Raw genomic sequence first — 26578 nt, 5'->3', positions numbered from 1 at the left:
AGCCCTGCTCTCCTAAAGTGAATAGTCTACTAGGGGGTGAACACACAGACTCCAGGACAAATGCATATTTTGGAACTGCCTGCCAAGTGTGAGGCAATAATAATGAAAGCATCCACTGACATAGTACTGCACATGCTGTCTGGTATTATCTTCAAAAAAGCTGTATGGGGTAGACAGGAAAGATGTTATTATCACCCTCACTTCACACGCCATCTGTGAGGTTCATGGTCAAGAAACTTAGAGCTGGTTGGTAATGTCTTCAGAGGTAAACTTTCATCTTGTGAAGATAGATTTAACTTTAGGAATAAATTAGTGTTAACTCAGTGCTAAGTCCTAATAAGAAGGATAAATAAGTCAGATTGGATAGTTGGTGCTTATTTTAGGATACAAAAATTTAAAAATGCAACTATAGAGACAAGAATGATTATTTGTGTGGCTCCCAAGCTGGTGTTTAAAGGAATTCCAAAAAAACAGTTCCAAAAATGCCTTGAGCAATGTGGAAGCATCTTCTGGAAAAAGGTGCCTCTCTTTAATTATTTTTAAAAACATATTTTTATTGATTTCAGAGAGGAAGGAAGAGGAAGCGAGGGATAGAAACATCAATGATGAGAGCGAACCATTAATTGCCTGCCTCCTGCATGCCCTCGACTTGGGATCAAGCCAGCAACCCGGGCATGTGTCCTGACCAGGAATCCAACGCTCAACCACTGAGCACACTGGCCAGGCAGGAGCCTCTCCTTTAGGTGAACACTTGCTTAAAAACAGGGAAGCATTGATTTTCACTGTAAATGTTTTATTCCTCACTGCCTTTAATTTTTGCTCTCTGGAATCTCAGTCCCAGTTTCTCCTAACCTTTCTAAAATGAGGGTACTAGGTAGGGACCCCCATTCAGCTGGAGGTCTCAGTGGGGCAGAGCCAAGGCCCATGGCCTGGACCGGTAAGGGTGGAAGTCTGACAATTTCTCTCAGGCATAAAATTACTAAGGAGTGCCTTGCAGTTGATGGTGATATCCAGGTCTTTTTTGTTATATATATATATTTAAAAATGCAAATCTCGCCATGATAACTGTCCTGTTTTAAATCCTTCAGTGTTTCCTCATTGTCTACATAATGAAACTCAAGTTGCTTATGTGGCCTCTATGATTTGGCTTTTGATCCCCTCTTTAAGCTCCCATTGTCACCTTACCCAAAAACTTTTCATCATTAGACCACTGGTCGCTAACCGGTGGTCCACGGACCGAGGTCCGAAAGGTTGGTGACCGCTGCTCTAGACATCCTGAATTATTTGTAGTTTCCTGAACAAAACCTGCTCTCTCCTGCCTCCTGGCTGCCTCTTCAGGGTGATACACTTCTCTCCCTATTAGCTGAGGTTGTCATCCCCTCTAGGAACCAGTCCCTTTCCGCTTCTGGCCTGGCCTGCTCTTTTTCCAGGGTGAGGGCACTCTTCTGTCAGCTCTCTCTTCTCCCTCGCTAGACTGCAGTTGGCTCTGTTTCACTGGCCTTTGTACCAGCCCTGGTCACAATGCTGGGCAAGAAGAATGCCCTCACTAAATGTTGGCTGAATAAACAGATGTTTCTGGGTAGCCAGTCACCTCTAAAACCTTTGGCTAGAATCCTGGTTTTGTTCATCTTTCTCCTTGGTAGTATTAATACATAATTCCAAATTAGTTAGCAGTAATGTTTATAGACCCTGGAGTTTTCCAGGTTAGTAACTCTCCTTTTAAACTCTACACCAGAGAAAAGTTAATACTGTACTCAAAACACTAAAACAAAGTATTTTCACCACCACTAACTTATGCTATGAAAATCTAACACTTAACTTTCTCAAATGTACCAGTTAAACTGCCTAGTGATTGACATTTGTCTTCTGTACACTAACTCTCTGTGAGGGATGAAGCAGGGGAGAAACGCACACATTGTCTTCAGCCTTCCTCTATGCCAGTGGTTCTCAACCTTCTGGCCCCTTAAATACAGTTCCTCATGTTGTGACCCAACCATAAAATTATTTTCGTTGCTACTTCATAACTGTAATGTTGCTACTGTTATGAATCGTAATGTAAATATCTGATATGCAGGATGGTCTTAGGCGACCCCTGTGAAAGGGTCGTTCGACCGCCAAAGGGGTCGCGACCCACAGGTTGAGAACCACTGCTCTACACGGTCTGAAAGCCCTTGCCATTCTTTGTGAAACTGGCATCCACATAATTTGTGTTTAATATACTGTTCTGATAGCTTCTCACTTCTCTATTCAGTTAGAATTCTTAAGAAACAAAACGAAATAACTCCTGCCTGTTACTTAAGTTTATCGTTCTATGGGACTATGGGTTAGAAACTTAAATGATCTGGTTTAATTTTTTTTTTGGGGGGGGGGGCATGGAGCTTGGAAGGAGACATATTTTAGAAGCAAAACAGTCTTTTTTTGTTTTTTAAAAAAATTCAGCAAGACAAAACAACTTCCAGTTTTGCTCACATTTGAGTGTGAAGGACTGCACCTGCTCTGTACCAGAGATGGGCTGCAGCCCGCTTTGGTGCTTCTGTCCTTGTCACTGCTCTGGAACATCCTCCCACCTCCTTCCCATGGTCTGTGACCCTCTCCATTCATAGCCCAGCTTAATTCCCACATTCTCCTGACTGCCCTGGGCCTCAGGACCTGCTCTCGCCTTTGATACTATGAAAACTTTTGTGGACTCAGTCAGAAGGCCTGGGTTTGTGGTACAACTCAGTCACTAAGTGTTTCTGTAGGAGAGTCACACTGCTTATCTGTGATGAGGGGATGGTAATAGGCACCCTATTTGCCTCACAGAGTCAGAGTGAGGTTCAAACATCATGCCTGAAAAAGTGTGGTCCAAACACTGACTAGCATTTCAACTCATTTTGCACTTTGTGTGAGTGTGTATTATGTATAAACTATGCTTGTATAACTGTTGATCATCTTTATAATACTCTACTAATTGCATTGCCTTTTTCAAAGTGTTTTCATGTACATCATCATACACACATGATATACTTCATCCTATCTAACCTTTGAGACTTATATCTATATTTTAAAATATGTCCCATCTATTACTAGACCAAAAGCCATAGTGCAGAAACTGTTTATAGTATCAAAGAATTATAACAACTTTTACTAGTATAGCATGATTAACATATTCACTGTTGAGGGAACTTTTTCTTTGTGCAAAATATAACAATCCTGAGAGGCAAAAACATAAAACAACAACAACAAAATTACTTGAAACTCCGTAGCTCATCAATAACTACAGTAAACATATAGACATCACTTCCTGCACGTTTTCCTATGTATGTCTATGTATATATACAAATACACACATGTATTTGTGTGTGTATGTATATATATATGTACATGTATATATATACATACATACATATATACATATATATTTGAAGGTATCATGACGTATATATTTTACAATTGTTTTTCACATACCACAAACTTCTTTTACATGAATAACTATACTTCAACATTGCTTTATTCACTGTGTAGTATTTGATCCTATAATTTACAATCAACCCCATATTATAATTCTTAGGCACAGGACAGAGATGACTGAGAAACAGAAGAGGCTAACGAGAAGAAAGAAACCAAGGAGGAAAAGTAAAGAAGAAATAAAACTCAAGATGGGAAACAGAAACAGTGACTTAAAGGAAGCAAACAACAAATAAAAAATAGCAGAGAGAAATGGCAAAAACTCAGGAGAAGAAAAATAGGAAGAAATTTTAAAAATATTTGAACAAACAGAAATAAGTATAGGGATATAGAGCATTAGGTAAACCAAACAGAGAAGAAACCGGCCTTTAAAAGAAGAACAGAAGATGAAAACCTGCAGATTTTCCTTTACTGTTCACCATTCACAGGGAAAAACCTTGGTTCTGAACTTTGAACAAATGCTAGTATTTTCCTCTCAGTTTGGGGTTTTGAAAAGCAAACTCTTAAAAATGACTTGTTTCCCTCAGTTAAAAAGAAAAAAGAAGTCCTCCTATTGTTGAGTGTCTTTAATAAATGTTGAGTATTGTTGGAGTACATGTGAAAGATGTAATTTTCAAAATATCTTCAGCAACACGGGAATGCAGTTTCTCTGCTTTCTCGCCTATCTAACATACTGACAGTCAGCAGGACACAGTTGGAAAGGCTTAAGCGCCTTTCCAGAATAAATGAGTAATATGCATTCTTACACCTGCCCTTGGCTTAAACAACTGCTCAGCCCATAGCATAAGTAAGCTATGGCCAGTGAATTAACAAAACCACATAGGGAAGGTAGGGTTCCCAATCAAACAGGCCTGGTAAGCAGCAGGGGGACATGGCTATCTGCCTGTCTCTGAAACAAAACCCCTAATGTGATAGAAACTTGTTTCAGGGCACACTAAATGAAAGTAGAGTCAATACAGAAGAGTTTTCTTCATCCAGAAGAAAAATGGCAAAAAAAGAGGTGATGTCAGGGATTGAATGGAGGGCTTAGAATAAAAATAATCACCTTTCCAGGATCAGCAACTCTGACAAGATTTACTTATGAAAGAACCACATTGGTCTTCCGCAGCATTTATACTCCTTTATAAAATGAACACACCAACTAGGGTATCTGGTGGGTAATCACATTCCTTCTTGCTTCGTTTTATCACTACCTTAGTACTTGCTTCAGAGCAGTGGTTCTCAATCTTCCTAATGCCGCGACCCTTTAATATAGTTCCTCATGTTGTGGTGACCCCCAACCATAAAATTATTTTCGTTGCTACTTCATAACTGTAATTTTGCTACTGTTATGAATAGTAATTTAAATATCTGATCTACAGGATGTATTTTCATTGTTACAAATTGAACATAATTAAAGCATAGTGATTAATCACAAAAACAATATGTAATTATATATGTGTTTTCCGATGGTCTTAGGCGACCCCTGTGAAAGGGTCGTTCGACCCCCAAAGGGGTCGCGACCCACAGGTTGAGAACTGCTGGCTCAGAGAGAGGAATGGAAGCAAAACATAGACATTAAGATGAGCTTATAATTCTATGCTCTTCAAAGTGATATTATTTTTGTTTTCTATTTAAATTATATTTACAATTGATGTCCACCCCCCTTTTCTTTTTATTTAGTTCTAGCCTCAAGGAAAAAAAAATTCATTAATGAGGAATTACTGTTCACTGTAAAAGTCTCAAATCTCAAATTTATTTTATTTCAGAATATTAGGAATTATGATTAGAAACTTATGTTAACCATTGCAAAGTATTATTGGTTGATTAAGAAAAGGTAAAAAACAAACTAACACACAAAACAAAAAAATTATAGAAATAGTGGAAACTCTAACCATCCTCTTGATGGATCTACTGATAGTAGTCAAATCCAGAGAAATAAGTTCTTAAAAATATCAACGACAACCTTGTAGACGAGAACAACAAAACACTGAGCACTGATTATTCCAGACATCCCGCTAAATCCTTTAAAAATAGCATCTCATTTAATCCACAATTTAACCCACCAGGGAGGTACTATTATTACCCCCAGTTTACAAATTAATGAGCAGGGTTAGAAAGGTTATATAATTTGCCTGAGATCACACAGACAGTAAATTTCCAAACTGGGATTCAGATTCAGGCCTGACTCCAAATCCCATACTCATAACTACTCTACTATTTATATTACTGTGGAAAATGATGGGTAAATGTGGCAGGAACTTCTTGTTCAAGGTAAGCAAACTTTTAATAACTTTTATTTTTATTTTTCAAATAATACAAGGATTATAATATTAGGGATATGGACTTAACATCGTCCACGATTTAAAGAGGGCTAGACAATTTCTTACCAACAGTTTGACCAAGTCCTGAAGTCACTTGTCTGGCATTATTAAAAACAACAACAACACTACTTTATTTGAAAATACGAAAAATATACAGGCTAGCTCAGGTAGAGAAACTAGTGCAATATAAAATCACAAATGATAATGTCTTTGAAAACAAACAGAATTAAATTGTTGAGCCAAGAATGATTGACTATTTTTGAACTCTACAACTTCCTAGCTATGAGGTCGTGACCCGAACCTTTAGTTACTTAACCTTTCTGTGACTCAGATTCTTCCCATATCATTTGCGCATCAGAACAATATCTAGCTTATAGTTTAAAAAGATTAATTGGTGTTTCTTAAATGTCCACTAAAAGTGGGCTTCTAACTATAACTTTGATTTCTACTAAAAAAGGGGCCAAGCCCAATATTTCACCTATCATAATAAACTGACTTATCTGCACACAAGGAACAGAACAATATTATTACATGTAATGCATTATCTGCATTAATACAGGAAGGAGAGAACCACTGCTCTATAACTTTGTTAATCCTCTGTGTTTTGGTTCAGTACCAGAGAGATGGAAAAAAATCTGATCAAACGTTTCATAAAAACATTTATATACCTATAGCTGAAAATGGCAACCAAATCCTAGATTTTGTTCTTTGTTACTCCTCATGCTACTTATTTTCCACATGTGATCTTTTCCATCACTTTGAAGGTAGGGCATTTGTCTAAAGAGTGATTATTTCCTTTCTGGCACTAGGGTTGTAATTCAGGTAGTGGCCACCTGTTAAATAATGGGGCCTTTTTATTGATTCCATGGTCAATTGTCTAAGCTTTTTCCAGGTGTGCTTAACTAACACAAAATAATTATAGCACATTATCCAGCTGATTAAGCTTTTAAAGTAAAAATATGTGTCGAACAATAAAGGTCCAACTTGCTCACCAGATATTATGTAGTATTATATTGCTATAATAATTTAGCAGTGAGGTATTGACACAGGAATAGACAGAAAAACTCATGTAGGGTAATAAAACTGAAAAATATACATAAGAACTTACTCTATGACAAAGGACACATTTAGTATCAGTGGGGAAACTCAAGATTATTCAATTACTAGAGGCCCTTTGCAGGAAGATTCCTCCAAGAATAGGGCTTCCTGAGGCTGGAGTTCCCTCTGTCTCCGCCGCCTTGCTTCCTCCCTTCTCTGCCACCTTGCTCCCTCCCATCTCCACTGCCTCGCTCCCTCACATCTCCACTGCCTCGCTCCCTCCCGTCTCTACTGCCTCGCTCCCTCCCTTCTCTGCCACTTCACTCCCTCCCATGTCCACTGCCTCGGCTCCATTCCCTTCTCCGCTGCTTTGCTCCCTTCTGCAGTGCTTGTCTTCCTTCTACACTGTCTTCAGCCTTCAATCCATGCCTGTGTATGCAAATTAACCGCCATCTTTGTTGGGTTAATTTGCATATTGCTCTGATTGGCTGGTGGGCATAGTGGAGGGACGGTCAATTAACATGTTTCTCTTTTATTAGTGTAGATCAGTGATAGCCACCCGTTAAATAATGAGGCCTTTTTATTGATTCCAAATCAATTTCATGTGGATTAAAAATGCCAAAATAAAGTAAAAACAAAACCATAAAAATACTAGAGAATACTATAACTAGGTATTTATATAATCCTGGTATTAAGAAGATGTAGAGAATGGCACTGGGCAGAAAACATGAAGAATAACTACATGTTAAACACAAAAAACCCCAATAACCTCCATAAATAAATTGTAAGGCAATGACAAAATTGTAAAAATATTTTAAAAAAAGATATCCTTAATATTTAAGAGCTTTTATAAATCAAGAGATATATAATCACATTAGAATATATAATTAACAACCACAATCATAACAATAATAAAATACAAATGGTCAATTAAAACATTTTAAAAGTTCAACTTTACTAGTAAACAAAGAAATACAAAATGATATATGGTAGAAGCTGGCAAAGATTAGTATATCTATATCAGTTATCTGTGATATATTACGACACATACATGCTCACATAATACCTAGAGTAAGGGGCAATCAGTAACTTCATTTATTGCTGGTACAGGCAAAAAGGATTCAACTTCTGGAATGCAATCTAGCAAAAATGTCATCAAAGGCATACCAGAGCTGACAGAAGTTTGAGTGGCTGGGAGAGGGGCTAGCTGAAGGGAACCCTCTGGGTGATGTAAAAGTTCTAGATCTTGGTTTGGTGGTATTTACATGAGTGTATATAATTGTCAAAATTCGTCAAGATAAACAGATACAAACTATGTATTTTCTTTTTTGTTTTTAAATATATTTTTATTGATTTCAGAGAAGAAGGGAGAGAGAGAAACATCAATGATGAGAATCATTGGTTCTCTGCCTCCTGCACGCCCCCTACTGGGGATTGAGTCCACAACCTGGGCATGTGCCCTTGACTGGAATTGAACCCACCACTCTTCAGTCTGCAGGCTGACGCTCTATCCATTAGCCAAGCCAGGTAGGGCCAAACTATGTATTTTCTTATAACTAAGTTATACTAAAAACAAAAACAAAAAAGAACACACATTTGACTCAGTTTTACTTCCTTTAGCCTAACGAAATAACAGTGAATCTGAAAAAATATTTTACTAATGGATTATTCACTGATGAAGGCTTATAATATAAAATCAGATGAATTTTTCCATTCTTGGAAAAAGTGAAAATATAAATATATGAGGATGGATTAAAAAAAAACATTAATCATGATTATGTGTGATATATAAAATTACTAGTGATTTTTTCCCTGTCCTTTTATAATGTTTTATATATTGAACATGTATTATAAACACAACTTAGGTTATTTGAAAAATCAATATGACAGTTCGTATTAATTTCATCTAATAACTCTATAAAAGAAAATGACACATTGTTTAAAACTGCGTTTTAGCCTAGCCAGTGTGGCTCGAGTGTTCAGCATCAACCTATGAACCAGGAAAGTATAATTTGACTAGTGGCCCAGTGCACAAAATTCATGCATGGCGGGGGGGGAGTGTCCCTCAGCCCAGCCTGCACCTTCTCTAATCGGGGACCCCTTGGGGGATGTCCAACTGCTGGCAGTCAGACATCCCTCTTGCAATCTGGGACCGCTGGCTCTTAATTGCTCACCTGCCTGCCTGCCTGATCGCCCCTAACTGCCTCTGCCTGCCTGCCTGATTGCCCCTAACCCCTCTGCCTGCCTGCCTGATAGCCCCTAACCTCTCTGCCTGCCTGCCTGATTGCCCCTAACTGCCTCTGCCTGCCTGCCTGATTGCCCATAACTGCTCTCCCCTGCTGGCCTGATCTCACCTCTAACTGCTCTTCCCTGCCAACCTGATCTCGCTCTCAACTGCCCTCCCCTGCTGGGTTGGTCACCCCCCAACTGCTCTCCCCTGCTGGCCTGATCTCGCTCTCAACTGCCCTCCCCCTGACAGCTTTATCTTGCTCCCAACTGCCCACCCCTGCTGGCCTGATCGCCCCTAACTGCCTCTGCCTTAGCCCCCACCACCATAGCTTTGTCTGGAAGGAAGTCCGATGCCTGGAAGATGGCCGGTTGACCTGGTCTAATTAGCATATTACCCTTTTATTAATATAGATAGATTATATAGGATAGGATTGCTTAAATGGGAGGGGGGAGCCTTTTTCAGCAAGAGGAGATAGATGCTCTTGGCAGACAAAAATACATAATCCCTATATCTGGACTGATAGCCAGCCATATGCACTAAATTGCCAAACTGGTCATTAAAAAATTGAACTGCTTTCTTACACCTTACACCAAACAGCTGTTGCCCTTAAAACCCCTCCTCAGCCCCCACCTTAGGTTCTGACTTTGCAGTTCACCCAGATTAGGTTCTGATTGGTCGGTTTCTATGCCAGTCAGTGTCAAAAGCTCTGCCTCCTAGGCAGCCATTGGCTCCTCGCAGTTCACCCAGATTTGTTTCTGATTGGTTGGTTTCTATGCCAGTCAGCGTCAAAAGCTCCGCCTCCTAGGCAGCCATTGGCTCCTTGCAGTTCACTCAGATTTGGTTCTGATTGGTCAGTTTCTATGCCAGTCAGTGTCAAAAGCTCCGTCTCCTAGGCAGCCATTGGCTCCTTGCAGATCACCCAGATTTGGTTTTGATTGGTCGGTTTCTATGCCAGTCAGTCAAAAGCTCCACCTCCTAGGCAGCCATCTTGTGACAGCGTGAGGGTTAATTCGCATATTACCTCTTTATTATATAGGAGGATTCCTGGTCAGGGCACATGCCTGGGTTGTGAGCTCCATCCCCAGTAGGGGGCGTGCAGGGGGGCAGTCGATCAATGATTCTCTCTCATCATTGATGTTTTATCTCTCCCTCTCCCCTTTCTCTCTGAAATCACTAAAAGTATATTTAAACAAACAAACAAACAAAAAACTGCCTTTAAAGAGATACAAACAACTGCCTAGAAGTTATGCATCTTTGTTCACTAAATTTCACCTGGAATCTTACTACTTTTGTTTTCTATCATGTTTGAAGCATCATTTAACTTGTGGAGATGGTTAAAATGCCAGAGTGCTGTTGATAACATCTTAATTGTCTGTGTACAATGGGAATTTCCATCCTGTACTTACAGGCTTTTCTGTTATCTGGAACATCATTGTGAAATGACTTTTTACTATATTGTGCTAATCCCCAGAACCCTTGCTCTTTAAACTTTCTTTCCAATAGCAATAAACCACTTATGCCTAGGTAGCTTTTATCTGTTCCAAAATTACGTGTGCTAAAAAGAAAAAAAAACTCTGGAGAGAGTCTAAAATCTATGATGGTATATTCCCAGCATAGAAAAGGTAATCTTGTTCACTCTCCTCTTTTCCCATGATTGCTAAATTTATATTCACTAAACTCTAAGCCTCAGCATTTTATATTCTCAATTCAGCTAATCAACATGCCTTACTATACTTTTCTCTTTTTCTCAACAGATTTTAAAATAGAACCATCGAGCCCTAGCAAATTTAATGAATATACTTACATTCCTTCTAGGTCACAGATAACTTTATCTGAAGTAAATTAACATTCACCTTTCTTTATGTATTTTTCTTTGAGGTTTTTACAAGAGGATTGTATAACTAACATTCTGCCAATTTAATTTACAATGTTTAGTTTGTGTTGCTTGAGTAATTTGTCAAGCCTTATCAATACTACCCCAGTCCCATACACCCATCTCCCTCCCTCACACCTAATATTTCCTGAGCATTTCCTTAGAGTCAGGCACTATGTTAACTACATTACATAAATCATCTCACTTAATTTTAATAATAATTCTGATATAGGTGTTGTTATCTCCACTTTACAGGTGAAGAAATGAAATTTTACAAGAGAGGTTGCTTGCTCAGGTCATTCAGCAATCATTGTTGGAGCAGGGATTTGAACCCAGGCAGTCTGGTTTGCCAGCCCACTTTATAATTAGGAGATAATTCAATATGTGGATTACAGAGAGCCTCCAGGATAGTGCATTTCTTTAAAGGAATGTGGAAAGTATTCCAGAGATGAGAATGGTGATATAAGCTGTAACCAGCTCCAGAAGACAGGTATTATTTAGAATTAAAGGTCTCTAAAAGTCAAGTTGAGTTTTTCTTCTTATCCCATTGATTATTACTTCACAGTGAAATCACTGTTGGTAGAAGCTGGTGTTCTGGAAGCAACATGAGATCTTAAGTGTGACCCACAATAACCATTTACTACTGTATAGTCTTGGGCGAGTAACCTAATTTATTTGAGCCTCAGTTTCCTCATTTATAAAATGGGAATAATACTAATTATCTGATGGAATTGTAAGAAACAAATCTACCACAACTGGTCCCTAACCTATGAGCCCCATGAGGCTCGTAGGAGGGTTAATGAGAGAAGATAGCATAAGGGTCCTAGCAGTTGCCTGCAATACAGTTGACCCTTGGACAACACCAAGGGGGTTGGTTAGGGGCGCCAACACCACGCAGTCAAAAATCTGTATAACTTCTGGTTCCCCTAAAACTTAACTACAGTTGGCCTCCTGCACCTGAGAATTCAACCAACCTCAGAGCAAAAGCAGTATTTTTGACTCATGGTTGGGAATCTATGGTTGAGAAACCGTGGTTTGCAATGCAAAAATACTGACTGGTTGAATCTGAGGATGCGGATAAAAAGGGCTAACTGTATTTATTTTTAGAAAATCTGCGTGTAAGTGGACTCTCGAAGTTCAAACCCAAGCTGTTCAAAGGTCAACTGAATAGCATATGCAACTATTTGCTTCAAGAATGAATTGGTGGGATCCAGAACCACCTTCATCTCCTATGCCAGGAGAAGTATAAGAGTAAAAAAGGCATAAAAGAATGAGTATTTAAAGTATGAGTGACTCCTACTCACTTATTTTATATAATTTTGTTAATTAATCTGAATAACTTATAATTGGCTAAAAATATACTTAACCAGCGGTTTTAAAAGAAACAATGAGATATCACATTAAAGCACCTATGAAGATGTGTCCAAACAAAAAATTCTGTGAAAATAGAAATGTCCCACAAGTAAAAATAAATTAAACTAGACACTTAGACCCTTCAGAAAATTAGCCTAAAATGGATCATAGACCTAAATGTAAAATGCAAAAGTATAAAGCTGCTAGAAGATAACATAAGAGAAAAGCTACATGACTACATGGTGATGACTTTTTTTTGATAACATCAAAGGGGTGATCCATGAATAAAATAATGGATAAGCCGAACTTCATTAAAATTAAAAATTTCTGCTCTGTGAAAAACAATGCTAGAGGGGAGGAGGGATATTAACAGACTAGGTGAAAAGGTGAAGGGATTAATTGGGGTGGGAGGAGTGGCCAGGGAGCGGTCAATGGGGGAAAAAAGAGACATATGTAATACTTTTAAACAATAAAAAAAAGTACAAATTGATAGTTACAAAATAGTCATGGTGATAGAAAGTACAGCATAGGGAATATAGTCAATAATATTATAATAACTATCTATGGTGTGAGGTGGGTATTGGAAATATCAGGGGTGGGGGGGGAAACACTTTATAAAGTCTAACCACTAAGCTATACATCTGAAACTAAAACAAAATAATTTTGAAAAAAAAATAATAAATCAAGAAAATAAAAAAATGAGAGAAAAAACAAACAAACAAACAACAATGTCAAGAGAATAAGACAGGCCACAGACTGGGATAACGTTTGCAAAGACATATCTGACAAAGGATTGTCAGTCAAAATATGCAAAGAACATGTAAAAGTCAGCAATAAGAAAATGAACAACCCAAATAAAAAGTGGAAAGAAAAACCTTAGCAGATATAGAGATGGCAAATGGCATGTGAAAAGATGATCAACATCAGAGGTCACTAGGAAACTGCAAATTAAAACAACAATGAGATACCATTATACATCTAGTAATAGATTGCTTGTAGGGCTGAAATCCATAACACTGACAACACCAAATGCCAGTGAGGATGTGGAGCAACAGGGACTCTCATTCATTGCTGATGGAGATATAAAATAGTACAGCTATTCTGGAAGACAGTTCGGTAGTTTCTTACAAAACGAAACATATGACACAACAATCTTGCTCCTTGGAATTTATCAAAAAACTTACGTCCATACAAAAAACTACATATGGATGTTCATAGTAGCTTTATTCATAATTGCCAAAACTTGGAGGCAACCAAGATATCCTTCAGTAGGCAAATGGATAAACTGGTGTACCCAGACAAGGGAATATTATTCAGTACTAAAAAGAAATGAGCTACGAAGTCATGAAAAGACATCCAAAACTTAAATGCTTATTACTAAAAGAAAGAGGACAATCTGAAGAGGCTACAAAGTGTATGATTCCAACTACATGACATTCTGGAAAAGGCGAAACTACAGACACAGTGAAAAAGATCAGTGGTTGCCAGGGTTAGAGGAGGGATGAATAGTCAGAGCATAGAGAAACTTTAGGGTGGTGAAACTATTCTGTCAAGTACTATAATGGTGGATACATCTCATTTTATATTCGTCCAAACCCATAGGATATACAACACCAGGAGTGAAGCCTAGTGTGTGGACTCTGAGTGATAATGATGTGCAAATGCAGATTCATCAATTAGAAGAAACATACCACTCTGGTGAAGGAAGCTGATAGTTGGGATGACTATAGGGGGTGGGGGAAGGGGAAGGGAGAATATGGGAACTCCCTGTATTTTCTCTCAGTTTTGCTGTGAACCTAAAACTGCACTAAACATATAAAAGTCTATTAAAATTTTTCTGAAAAAGTCATCTCCATATTCATCTGGTTTCACTGGAAAATTGCACCAAATATTTAAAGAAAAAATAATACCAATTTTATGTAATCTTGCTTTTTTCCAGAAAATACAAGAGGAGGAACCACTTTTCTTATTTTATGAGGCCAGTATTACCCAGATACCCCTACCAGACAAAAACAGCAGAAAAGTAAAGAGTAGTATTACTCATGAACACAGACACAGACATCATCAACAAAGTATTAGTAAGTTTGATTCAGCAAATTAAAAAGGGAAACACATCATGATCAAGTGTGGTTTATTACATGACTGCAAGGCCATTTAAGATTTGAAAATCAATGAGTGTAATTTATCCTATTAATAGTCAAACAAGAAAAGCCCCATGAGCTAAGCATCTCAAGAAGAGATACATTGAAATCTGTACCTGCTTTATTAAAAACAGAAGGAAATCAGGCTTCGTATTTTTAAAAAGTTTTCAAAGGCAAAGCATTTCTCTGAAAATATTACTCTTTCACCAAGCACTGCAAAGTACCTTACTTAAGTCTTGAGAAACTAACAGCCCAAAGCAAGTCATAGAAATGATATTTACTTGGGAGTATGAATTGGAATGACATTTTGGGAGGGCCATTTGAAAATACTTTGCAGAAGCCGAACATGCATACCCACCAAGACAGCGATTCTCAACCTGTGGATCGCGAACAATGAAAATACATCCTGCATATCCGATATTTATATTACGATTCATAACAGTAGCAAAATTACAGTTATGAAGTAGCAACAAAAATAATTTTATGGTTGGGGGGGGTCACCACAACATGAGGAATTGTATTAAAGGGTCGCAGCATTAGGAAGGTTGAGAACCACTGCACTAAGAATTTCAGTTTTAGAAATTTATCCTGAGGAAATTGGCAACGACAAAGATAGGAGGATGTTTATTACAATGTAGTGTACAATAAAAAAAGAAAAAAACTGGAAAGAGCCTAAACATCCAACATGAAGCAGATCAAGAAAATTGTGGTTCATCATATTTTGGAATACTAGATGGCCATAAAAACAAAATATTAAAATTATATCATAAAATTATATATGGCAAGGAAAAGTATTCACTATATATTGCTGAGGGGAAAAGCAAGTTATAAAGTTGTAGTATTATATGATCACGTTTCTGCTTAAAATATGTCTCCACATAAAAATATCTGGAGGGGTATAACATGTATAAATTAACGGTATTTATTATTGAGTTTTAGATCACATGTGATTTTTATTTACTTTTTTTGGGAGGAGTCTGGCTTTTCTACAGTAAACATATTTTCCCTATATAATAAAAATATTAAAATGTTTACTGGAGGCAACCATGCAATTGATTGTTAGTGCTTTTCTGACTCTTACAATGCTGAATACTGCAGGTTCTATGGGAAAGTGGTGAGGGCAGATAGATAACGAGGAGGCAGACAGACCTCCCTTGTGCACTGTTTTTCATGTCCATTTGTTGTAAAGCTTTAGGTTACTCTTAGACTTAACTATCTGGAAAGAATTTTTAATGGAACATAGTAGTGAGTAGTTAAGACTTACAGGATCGCAATATCCTCTCATAGATTTAATTTTTCTCCTCTTCCTGGAATGCTGATTTTGTTGCGTAAGGAGCAGGTGGCTTTCTTTTTTATAAGTCTCTTGACTGCCTTGTCAGACACAGCTCTCTCAAAACTTTTTTGGGAGCTAACCAAGCTTTATCTAAACAAACCCAAAATGACATATGGACTTCATCCACATGGTCATATGAATCCTTTGGCTGATGACTCCAGCCATGTATCTAATCGGTTTTATAAAATCCATGCTTGGAAAAGGATTCTATATGAGAATGCAATGCTGTGAGGAGAAGGAATGTAGTGGCAAACAGGCCCTTACTGCTACCCTGGAATCTGGTGCCCATCATTGCCACCAAATATTGGCAATATATATCCCAACAAAGGGGAGAATCCTAATAATTTTGAGTGAAAAATTTCTATCATGCATTTCAGCTTAGATCTACTAATAACACTTCTTTAAATGCCTTGCTAGACAGTGAAATCTGGGAATAATTATCAAACACCATATATAGTGTTTACAATAGAATCATATTTCTTTTCTTTCTCTCCCCTTCCTACTTTTTTTTTTTTTTGCATAAAAAATAGAATGCTGCTGAATGGTACCCAAATGTCTGTTGTATACTATGCCAATACAGCAGCCCAGCCAAAAATGCAAATAGAACAGTTTGCCAAGTAAAAGAAAACATAACAAATTGGTAATGGTTTCTATCTTGACAGAAAATGAAAATGATCCCTCAATGTGTGGTCACTCATGCGGACACATAAAAATGTCTCAGAAGCAATCATTTTACCTCAGATAACAGACCCTGACAGTGCTACAGCACTGGCTGACTTTCACTTCTGAGAAAAGCGGCAACCGTGACCTACAAAATACTCTGGAAGCTGTGTAATTTATGCATAACACACAGGCACATGCCATATACTTCTAATATTTGCTATAAATCATTGTGAATACAAGACTTCTTTTCTGAGTGCAATATATACTTTACGAGAGATGATCTAAATCACCAGAGACTTGATAAAGCCGAACTGGTTTATTTATGAACAGAAATGATGTTGTTCCTTATCAGGCTACAAAATTTCAACAGTCTATATTTCAACAAGAGGGCATTATACAGGGGACCCATGCATTATATATGATTCTGTATAGTGCCTTGAATACTAAAGGCATTTTATTAAATATTAGAAAAAGCAAATACCAGAAAAATGTGTAGGTACATAGTGCACAGTACTGATTTTCTGTTTAGGAGGTTGCAATTACAGGCAGAAACGAACCCCGGAAGACATGGTAATGGCTCCTTTAACATGTTTGCTTTCCCTTTGCCACTTATTTTTGCTCTCTGAGGACTGGCCAACATCATTGACCAGTGATTTCCCCCCTATCTAGTGAAGTTTCCTCATTTGTTTAATTTTCTAATGAGTATGTTAGAACAGTGGTTGTATTGTGAAACTACATCAAAAACAATAATGGCACTAATTGATATCTGAAGCTAATGAGGAATTCAAAATGAGAAAATACTGCACCAAAGGGGCGAGGGAGAACCTTGGGAAGTTAAATGGTCTTGCCAAGTTGAAAGTAAATTTGAATCCTGTGGGTTATGAGTTTCAAATGGAACTTCTGGGTTTAAATTTGTTGGTGACTTTCCTGTTCAATAAAAAAGGACTTAAATGGCTTATAAAAAGTTAAAAAAAAACGTATTGGGCATCAAACTGCTCTTACAAAACACCCTCTTGATGAGTTAAGTGTAAATGAATCAGAAACACATGGATCATATTTCCTTAAAAAATGCATATGGATTCAAAAATAAGGGGAAGAAAACTTGGCAAAAACATTTTTTGTGTGTGTGGTGACTGAACCCAAAACATTTGAAAGATATTTTGAGACATTCATGGAATCCAAAATAGAACTAAACATGTCCAGTCATATAAAGAACAGAAAGTGCTATGCTATGCAATGTGCATTTATCTCTATGGGTTAATCAACACTCACTGAACCTTCACCTCTGGCATAGAATTATGGGAAAAGCCAGCTTCTGTCTTTAAGCAACTTAGAATTTAAGTATAAACAAATATGTAAGTAATACAAACCTATTAAGAGAGACCCAGGGCTTTAAAAAAATTTTGGCACAACGCAGATCATACAGAAACCATATATAGAGAAATACACAAGTACTTTCAGGGTCCTGGAGTAGCTAGGATTCATTGCATTCAAATCATCCTCCTCTCAGCCCTTTTGATTCAAGTTATATATAGCTGCCGAGTCTTATTTGCTTAAATGTTTTCTTAATGAGTGTTTTTATGTCTTTCTTAACGTGTGTCCCAGCCTCTTTCCTCCACCCTCTAGATTTGTGAGTGCACCACAAATCTTGCTGACTGGTTTTCTGGAGGATGGGAGTGCTGAACAGAGTTTTGAAATAGGGAGAGATGCTGTCTGGCAGAGAGGAGTGTGGCTACGATTCTGGGTTGGGGTAATGGCACATGTGACAGTTCAGAGGCTCCAGCGATGAATCATGTGTGGGGGTGACCTGCTGGCTTGCACACAGCAATGTGCCTGAGCCAGGGTGCAGTGGGAGATGGAGGCAGTAGGTGTGGGGAGGCTAATATACTACATGTGAAGTCAACTGAAGGGCAGAGGAGTGTGATAAGGGAAAACACAATTCTTATTCTTTTTTTCTTTCTTTTTGCCAGTATAGGATAAAGTGCTAAGCACAGGACGCATACAAGTCATTAATTCCTTTATTTCTTATCAGTGTCTTAAACAGCTGAAAAATATCCAAAGATAAAAATAAGTTAACTATGCATGTATTCCTAGGATCCTGTAGGTAATAAATTTGAAGAGAAACTTGTAGGATTATGAAATGGATTAGTGATTTCTAAAATGTTTGTGGGAAAGTGTAAAAACATTAATGATTTAGAATCTTTTAAGGCTGTTTTTTTAGTTGTTTAACGTGAGTCTTATCAATAGCAGATAATGTAGGGCAGGGATAGTGTCCTATACATCTTGTGTATTTTGCACTGGTTAGCACAAAGCTGGGATCACAGTAGGCACTCAATAAATGCTTAGCAAAGTGAAATGAAGTAAAGGGTGATGAGCCCCTACAACAGTGGTTCTCAACCTTCTGGCCCCTTAAATACAGTTCCTCATGTTGTGACCCAACCATAAAAATATTTTCGTTGCTACTTCAGAACTGTAATGTTGCTACTGTTATGAATCATAATGTAAATATCTGATATGCAGGATGGTCTTAGGCGACCCCTGTGAAAGGGTCGTTCGACCGCCAAAGGGGTCGTTACCCACAGGTTGAGAACCGCTGCCCTATAACAAGGAGGGTATGATTGAAGGCAAAGTTTGAAAACAAAGGGATGATGTAGTGGAAGTGTCTCTGCTCTGAGCCTCTTTGTTCCTGGTGAACAGAAAGAAATCAAAGCCCTTACCATCCTTCATCATCTTCTACTTCCATTTCAGAAACGTTGTCTTCAGGAGTTTCAGCAATTGCTTGCGTGAGTTTAGATTTAAACTGGTTTAGCAGCGCAAGGGTCTGAAATAAGAATACATTTTTTGATAAGGATAAATGTAACTTTAGAAAACACACTTATATTTGCTAGAAAAAATATCCTACCAGGGTGGAAAACACTTAGATAAACTTCTACTTTTGAAGGAAAATAACAAAACTGCCTTCCTGCTGCAACAGTGATTGATATTCACAATCCCCAACATTACCCTATTTGCATCTGCACCAACATTTTACCTCAGAGATACATGATTATTTTCTTACTTGGAGAACATAAATTTGCTTATATAGAAGATACTTAGATTTTCACATGCATGCTTGTTACTAATAGTTAACTTTTTACTGTCCACAAAACAGGGAGGTACGTCATTAAGATATTTATAACAATAAAAGTGTAATATGCTAATTAGACTGGACAGCTGAACATCCTTCTGGACGACCTTCGGACAAAGTTGGGGCTGCAAGGTCCGAGGAAAGCCCCTGTGGCTGCGAGGACTGAGCCCCTTGCATGAATTTCATGTATCAGGCCTCTAGTGCAAAATAAAAAACAAAATACTAACAAATAGTATTTTTCATTGAACAATTCCCTAAAAATGTTAAAAAAAAAGGGACCAATACTGGGGAAGGTGAAATAAATGGACACATTAACTTTGGGAAGATGGGTACACTGGAGTGATATCTTTAAAAACTATTTTTATGTTCTAGAAACTTTAAGGTGACCATTCCCTTTGATTCAATAATTCCAATACTGGGAATACATGGAGAAAAATACTCTGAGACACAGAAAATGACTTATGTGAAGGATGTGCATTCCAGCAACAGTCACCCAAGTGGGAAAATGGAAATGTTAAAAGTCTATCCATAAAGAACTAGATACATTTGGTAAAAAGCAATGATTATGTTACTAAATTCTATACATGAAGTATTTCATTCTATTGTTAAGTGAAAGAAGTAGGATATAAATATCATGTGTAGTATGTTTTTTTAAAAAAGGGATCATTCCTTTGATTATTGTTTGGCTCCCTTGCCCTTTGTGAATGAGTAGAAACAAGTGCTTACAATGTGATAATTCCATTGTCTCTGGGCTGTACTTTAACAGCCTACCCCAGAATTTGAGCAGAGAAAAGAAGTTGAAAAAGATTTTTATTCTACGGTTTTTAAAAAAATATAATTAGAAAACAGGATAAAGTATTATCCATATATAAAAATCAAGTATCTAATTAAAATATTGATACATGGAATTTAGTACCAAAATATATTTCATAAGGAGAAAGTTGTATGATATAGTTCAATATGTGAATAACAGGTATAGTAAGGAGTCACAGTAAATTGCAAGGCTCCAGAGTTTATCTGCCAAATATCATCGACACCACAGTTCATGAAAAAATTAAGTTGGTTTTACTGGTCTAGAACCTAAGCTTAATGAAGACAGGTGGTGTCAAAATAAAAGCAAAAGCAGTATTGCTAAAAAATGATAGTGAAATGTGCTTTATATGTTTCACAAAATTTAATGCCCACATAGACAACAGCTGAAAATATACACATCACCGTAACTGCTGAATGACATGATTTTGAGAGAAAAACTATAAAGTCCTGTAGAATACCCTTATGGGCATTCTGAGGGCTGCCTGGTGGGTTAGGGTTTAAATATTTTATCCATCTCTAGAGTAGATTATAGGACTAAGCTCTTTTTTTAAAAAAAATATATTTTTAATGATTTCAAGAGGAAGGGAGAGGTGAGAGAGACAGAAACATAAATGATGAAAATCGTTGATTGGCTGCCTCCTGCACACTCCATACTGGGGATCAAGCCCGCAACCCAGGCATGTGCCCTTGACAGAAATCGAACCTGGGACCCTTCAGTCCACAGGCTGACACTGTATCTACTGAGCCAAACCAGCTAGGGCAGGACTAAGCTCTTCAAACGTTTAACAGATAAAGAAAGCATCCCTTGTTTTTAAACCTTATTCATTAAAATAAATCTACTTTTATTGTATTTTGTTTACTGTAGAAATATTAGAAAATAAAGAGTAACAAAACAAAAATATTATACAACTACTCAGAATAACCATTGCTGACATTTTGGTAAATATTCTTAAAGGTTTTTTATGTGTTTTTTTGTGTGTATGTGCTTAAATACCTATATCTATATTATATAAATATCTATCTTCATCTATCTATCTATCTATCTATCAATCAATCATTTATCACTTAAAGGTAAATCCCATCAATTTGTAATGGTGGACTTTTGTATACTTGGAAAAGGCTTTTCTGAGGGCATAAAGAAACATGAAAACAAAGGATACTTCTTAGTGAAATGAAATTTTAAAACTCCCTAGCAAATTACACTAGACCTGGATCTTTTTCCTTGAGTCGAAAGTGGCAAGGCAGTCCGTTTTCAGAGCCAGTTAATGTGCTACTGGCATTTCCTCAAAGAAGCGGGGGCTATGACCAACAAAAAACATCCTCTTGGCCTGGCTTAGCTTCTCCTATTCAAGGCTGGGCTTTCTCTAGCTGCATTCTAAAGGCAAGAGAAGACACTAGGCAGAAAAGCAAACATCACAAAAGTAATGGGCTACAGCACAGGGTAAAGAAGATAGGATCTGCATGGAGGTATTTCTGTTTGCCATCTACAGGGGAACTGGTCTGACCGAAGGCAGGTCAACCACCTGCCGCACCGCTAGGGCCTTCCCAGCACGGAGAAGCTGCTCTGAAAGGACCCGCCTTCGGAAACTGTGTGTGCATATCTACACATAAGGTCTCTCAACTGGCCTCTGTCTCCAGTCCTGCCCCAGTTCAGTCCAGCCTCCTTACTGCGGCCGGGTTGAAGCGATCTTTCCAAATTGCAAATGAGATCATAATACTTCCTCCATTTGATGGCTGCCCACTGCCCTTAGGGTAAATCTAAACTCCTTATTAAGGCTCAAAAACACCTTCCTTGAATGAGCTGGCTTCTGCTTACCTCTCCAGTATCATCTCTCTCCTTCTCATTTATGTTCCAGTCATACTTAACATCTTTTCGTTCTTTGCAAAGAGATCAAAGACTTGTCTTATACTGTTCCTTTTGTCTAGTGCCACACATCTCCTATTCAAACTTCAAAGCTCAACCTAGAAATCATTTTCTCAGGAAGGCCTTCCCGCACTCTTACTACTACTATACAGCGAAAGTACAAGCATAGTTCCCTGTACCTAAGCTGGCATAATGCTCCCCCTTTTTATTGGTATTATTGTACCTGTTTAACTGGCTCTTTTTCCTGATAGCTCAGAGAGGGCAGGGATGTGCCCACCTTGTTTACCACCAAATACAGTGATTAGTACATGGTAAGTTCTTAATAATTATTTGTGAGGAAGGAAAAAAGAGGAATGCATGAATAAGAGTAGTCCTTAGATCTTTGGTAGTATATTCATTGCAGTGTGACTCCAAGAAAGCAAGTTAATAATGTACTTTTTCTTAATTTTATTTGCTGTTCCATTTCTTTTGAAAACTGTATAAGTTAGTTATTTGCAATTATTATTTCCTATACTTTACTTCTTGTTAAACTTTCCCTATGACTATTTTCATGCTAAGTAATGATGCATGCTCCTTTGTTATCGGGAATTAGGTGTCATTTATAGCAGAGTTCCTGATAGATTTATTTATCCAAATAGTCTTGAGCTTTTTAATTTACTTTTATTTTGCCTATTTTATTTATACACCTAAAATGGTGTGTTCTCATATATATATATATGGCAGTACTAAAGAGAAAAGATTTTCGTCTGCCCCTTAGTTTTTCAGCATGAAGGGCTACTGAGGGAGATTTATTTTATTGAGGGACAAGTGCTGCATGGTGTGTATGGTGGACTCTCAAATTGTTGAGCTGATTCCCTATTTCTTTTTATTCTGACTTCTGGCAATCTTCCTATATTACTAATTAAAGAAACAGGAATACTTGCTGAGCAGAATTTTGCAATACGATTTACAGTAGACGTCAACTAGTAGACCAAATGCCTTCTCTGCAGGCAACCTGCAGTTTCAAGTGGATCTGGCTAGTCAGCTTATAAGATGCTGGGCCAGGAGAGCCCTTCATCGTCACCACTTCTCTACTTCATAATGGTCACTTAGCCAGAGGTTCCACCCAAGAAACTGATAATATGTGGCTTTATGAGGCTCCCGTGCTTGATATGGGAGTACAGATTTAAAACCTGAAAGTTTAGGCTTTGCATCTACTATGTGTGGAAAGAACTCTATCCTCTGGACTTTTGCATGAGTGGCCAAGGTCCTTGGCACCCCGCCCTATATAAACATGTGCTTTTTCATTGCTAAGAGATAGTGTGTCCCCTGATGTATAATCAAATTAGGCTCCATTAACAATACTTGAAGACAGTTAAAAGGCAATAAATTTAGTTTGTGAAATTACCTGGTCTTCCCGGGAAGTTCCCTTCTTGGGCTGCTGCTTCCTCAGAGCTTCATACTTTTGCTTTTCTCTTCTGTATTCTGCAACAGCACCACCTAGAGCAGCCTCTTCCTCTGAAGAATGATAGAATATTCTTAGATTAAATGTAAAAAGGCTCTGTGGATTCATATTAAAGTCTATGCTCTTATCACTGAAGAGGAGGTCAGAACCTGGGGCTGGTTTGCCTCCATTAATTAAAAAACCAAACCAATAAATTCGACTAGCTCAACAACTATTTCCTAGATTAGAAAGTGACTGATGTTAATTTATCAACCAATTTTATACACATCTTTATTATATGCTGAATTATTGCAGCTGTTCTCTATTATATTAAAATCACCTATCTCATTTTTAGAATAACTATGATTTTCCTGAAATTCAGTAATACCATTTTATATTATTCCCTTGCCTTATAAGATACACTCTTTCAATATTGGTTGATTTTTTCCAATTACCTGCTACTTCCCCCCCCCCCCCAGTGAAAAAACAATAATAATAATAATAATAATAATAAGAAGAAGAAGAAGAAGAAGAAGAAGAATAGTAACAAACAACTTCACTTTGATGGCATTATAATATGTAAATATATCTAGCAAATAAGTCAGTTAGGACAATTACCAAAAGCAGGCAAAAATAATTTTTACTAAATTACAAATTAGAAAACAAATGTATGCATTTGATCCTGCAATAATTCCACTTGAAGATTAGTTAACATATGGAGTTATAGAATACAGTTTTGTTTCAAAAAAACAAGTACTGTACTAACGTTTTCTAAAAAATATTTTTACTGATTTCAGAGAAAAAGAGAGGGAGAGAGAGATAGAAACATCAGTGATGAGAGAGAATGTTAATTGGCTGCCTCCTGCACAACCTCAATTAGAGATCCAGCCCGCAACCCAGGCATGTGCCCTTAATCAGAATCGAACCTGGGGCCCTTTAGTCTGCACACTGACGCTCTATCCACTGAGCCAAACCAGCTAGGGCTGTACTAACATTTATAATACATTACATGTATACATATTAATGAAAATTTGTGACTGAAAAAACAACAATAACCTGTCTCTTGTCCTTGACTGGTAAACCAAGAGGAGCCAGATGTAATCAAGAACGCTAGTGGTCCTGGCCGGGCAGCTTAGGTGGTTAGAGCATTGCTCCGATACACCAAGGTTGCGGTTTGATCTCTAGTCAGGTCACATACAAGAAGCAATCAATGAACTTATCAATAAGTGGAACAACAAATCAGTGTTTCTTTCTTTCTCCCTTTCCCTCTCTCTCTCAAATCAATTTTAAAAAAAAAGAATGCTAGTAATCTTTCTACTTAAGCCTGGGTTTATTTGCCTCTTTGTTACCCATTTTAAAGAGTATTATTAATGTGCACTGTATTAATAATCAGCCATTTTGTTCAAGAGATTTTCTAGTTAAAAAGAATGTGTGAACCAAGAAACACATTTTAATGGTCACCTACTAGGATTTTGATGTTGGTCAAAGGATACAAATGTGTAATTATGTGGGAAGGTAAGTTCTGGAGATTTAATGTACAGCATGGTGACTATAGATAATAATATAGCATTATATAGTTGAAATTTGCTAACGGAGTGGATGTTAAGTCTTCTTACCATATACACACGCACACACACACAAACAAATTGTAACTACATAAGGTGATATATTAATTAGCTTGATTGTGGTAATCATTTCACAATGGCTTCTCTAGTTCTTGGTCTTCTGAGATACTGTATTTAATTGCCTGGTTTAAGGATATCTTTTCCCACCTCCTCTTTTAATTTCTAGCCCAAATGTACAGGCAAACAGCTTGACAAAAGTTGTAAGGCTGTTGGTTTTTTATTATACATGTTTGTGGTGCCAGGATTAAGCCTGCTAAGGTTCCACATGGACTTCATGGAAATGAACCCAAACACTTTCACACAGTACACACAGCCAAATGAAATAATATATGCTGCACAAACCCTAGTTTGTGAAAAATCAGGTCCATTCTTCCACTTTTTAATGGGTCTATCATATTAATATAAAGTCCTTCTATTTATAATGTGATCAACTATAAATGATCATAATACATTCACTTTTCATGTTTCACTTTCTCAGCAGTATACTCTGAGCTGATTTCCTTAGTTCTATATTTCAGTTCACTCTCTGTTTACTTGTATCTAACCAGTTTTTAACACAAACTAAGTCTTTGATAGTGATAATTAGGTGTTGTTTTTTTTTTAATTTCTAGATATTCTATTTGGTTCTTTTAAAAATTCACCTACTCTTTTTGATAGCCTTAGTATTTTAATATAATTTTTATTCCTTAAAAATCTCTATTTAAAACACACTTGTTATGTCGTATCTTTCATGTTGTTCTTGGGAATCCTTCTGTTATGTCTTCTGACTCTCTCCCTAGTATAGACATTTCTCGTGTGTGTTTTCTAATTTTTAATTGTGAGTTTATCTTCAGCTAGAGCTGCATCTACACCATGCTCCATAGGAATCCTAGGCACCCAGGGCTGTGTAAAAATTTCTACAGAGAACTTTTGCATTTGTTTCTACCAGGCAATTAAGGGGTTCCACTGGTCCAGAACCATTTTTTTCTAAGTTAATTTCTTGGCTTAGGATTCTTGTACCATATAGGTAGTGTACATTAAGATTTTATAACCATGGCTGGTAGAAGTTTAGAGTTTTGATTTTGATTTTTTATGACAGACTTTCCCCCCCTTTCCCACACATAACTCTGAAAAATGGCAAGCTTCTTTGTGGCCTTACTGACCAGGTGGGCAGTTTCTGTAGTTTCTACCTCTCTTGACCCGAGGCCACATCTCTGTCCAAGTTTGAGATTAAAAACCCAGCTTCTAGCTATTAGAGCCTACATCTGGTTCCAATACCCCCCTGGGCAACTATAGTGTCAGCTTGTCCACTTCAAGCTCTGGTTATGCTTCCTCTTTTTGGTACCTAGGACTTCCCTCTCCCCTT

The 26578-nt window shown here is 37.5% G+C and overlaps 1 protein-coding gene across 2 annotated transcripts in view; it reads right to left on the bottom strand.

The window, feature by feature from the left end:
* Positions 1-26578, bottom strand: part of CWC27 (CWC27 spliceosome associated cyclophilin) — a 183927-nt gene that overhangs the window by 9634 nt on the left and 147715 nt on the right. For both annotated transcript variants that reach the window (XM_081089109.1, XM_081089108.1), the window contains exons 12-13: positions 23573-23682; positions 19099-19202 (exon numbers count right to left, since the gene is read on the bottom strand). In XM_081089109.1, coding sequence (XP_080945235.1) covers positions 19099-19202; positions 23573-23682 — 214 coding nt within the window. The remainder of the gene's footprint in view (positions 1-19098; positions 19203-23572; positions 23683-26578) is intronic.

This window comes from Myotis nattereri, assembly GCF_964212035.1.
Source record: "Myotis nattereri genome assembly, chromosome: 4".
Lineage (NCBI taxonomy): Eukaryota > Metazoa > Chordata > Mammalia > Chiroptera > Vespertilionidae > Myotis > Myotis nattereri.
Note: the sequence above shows the minus strand (reverse complement) of the source record. Positions and strands in the feature narration are given on the sequence as shown.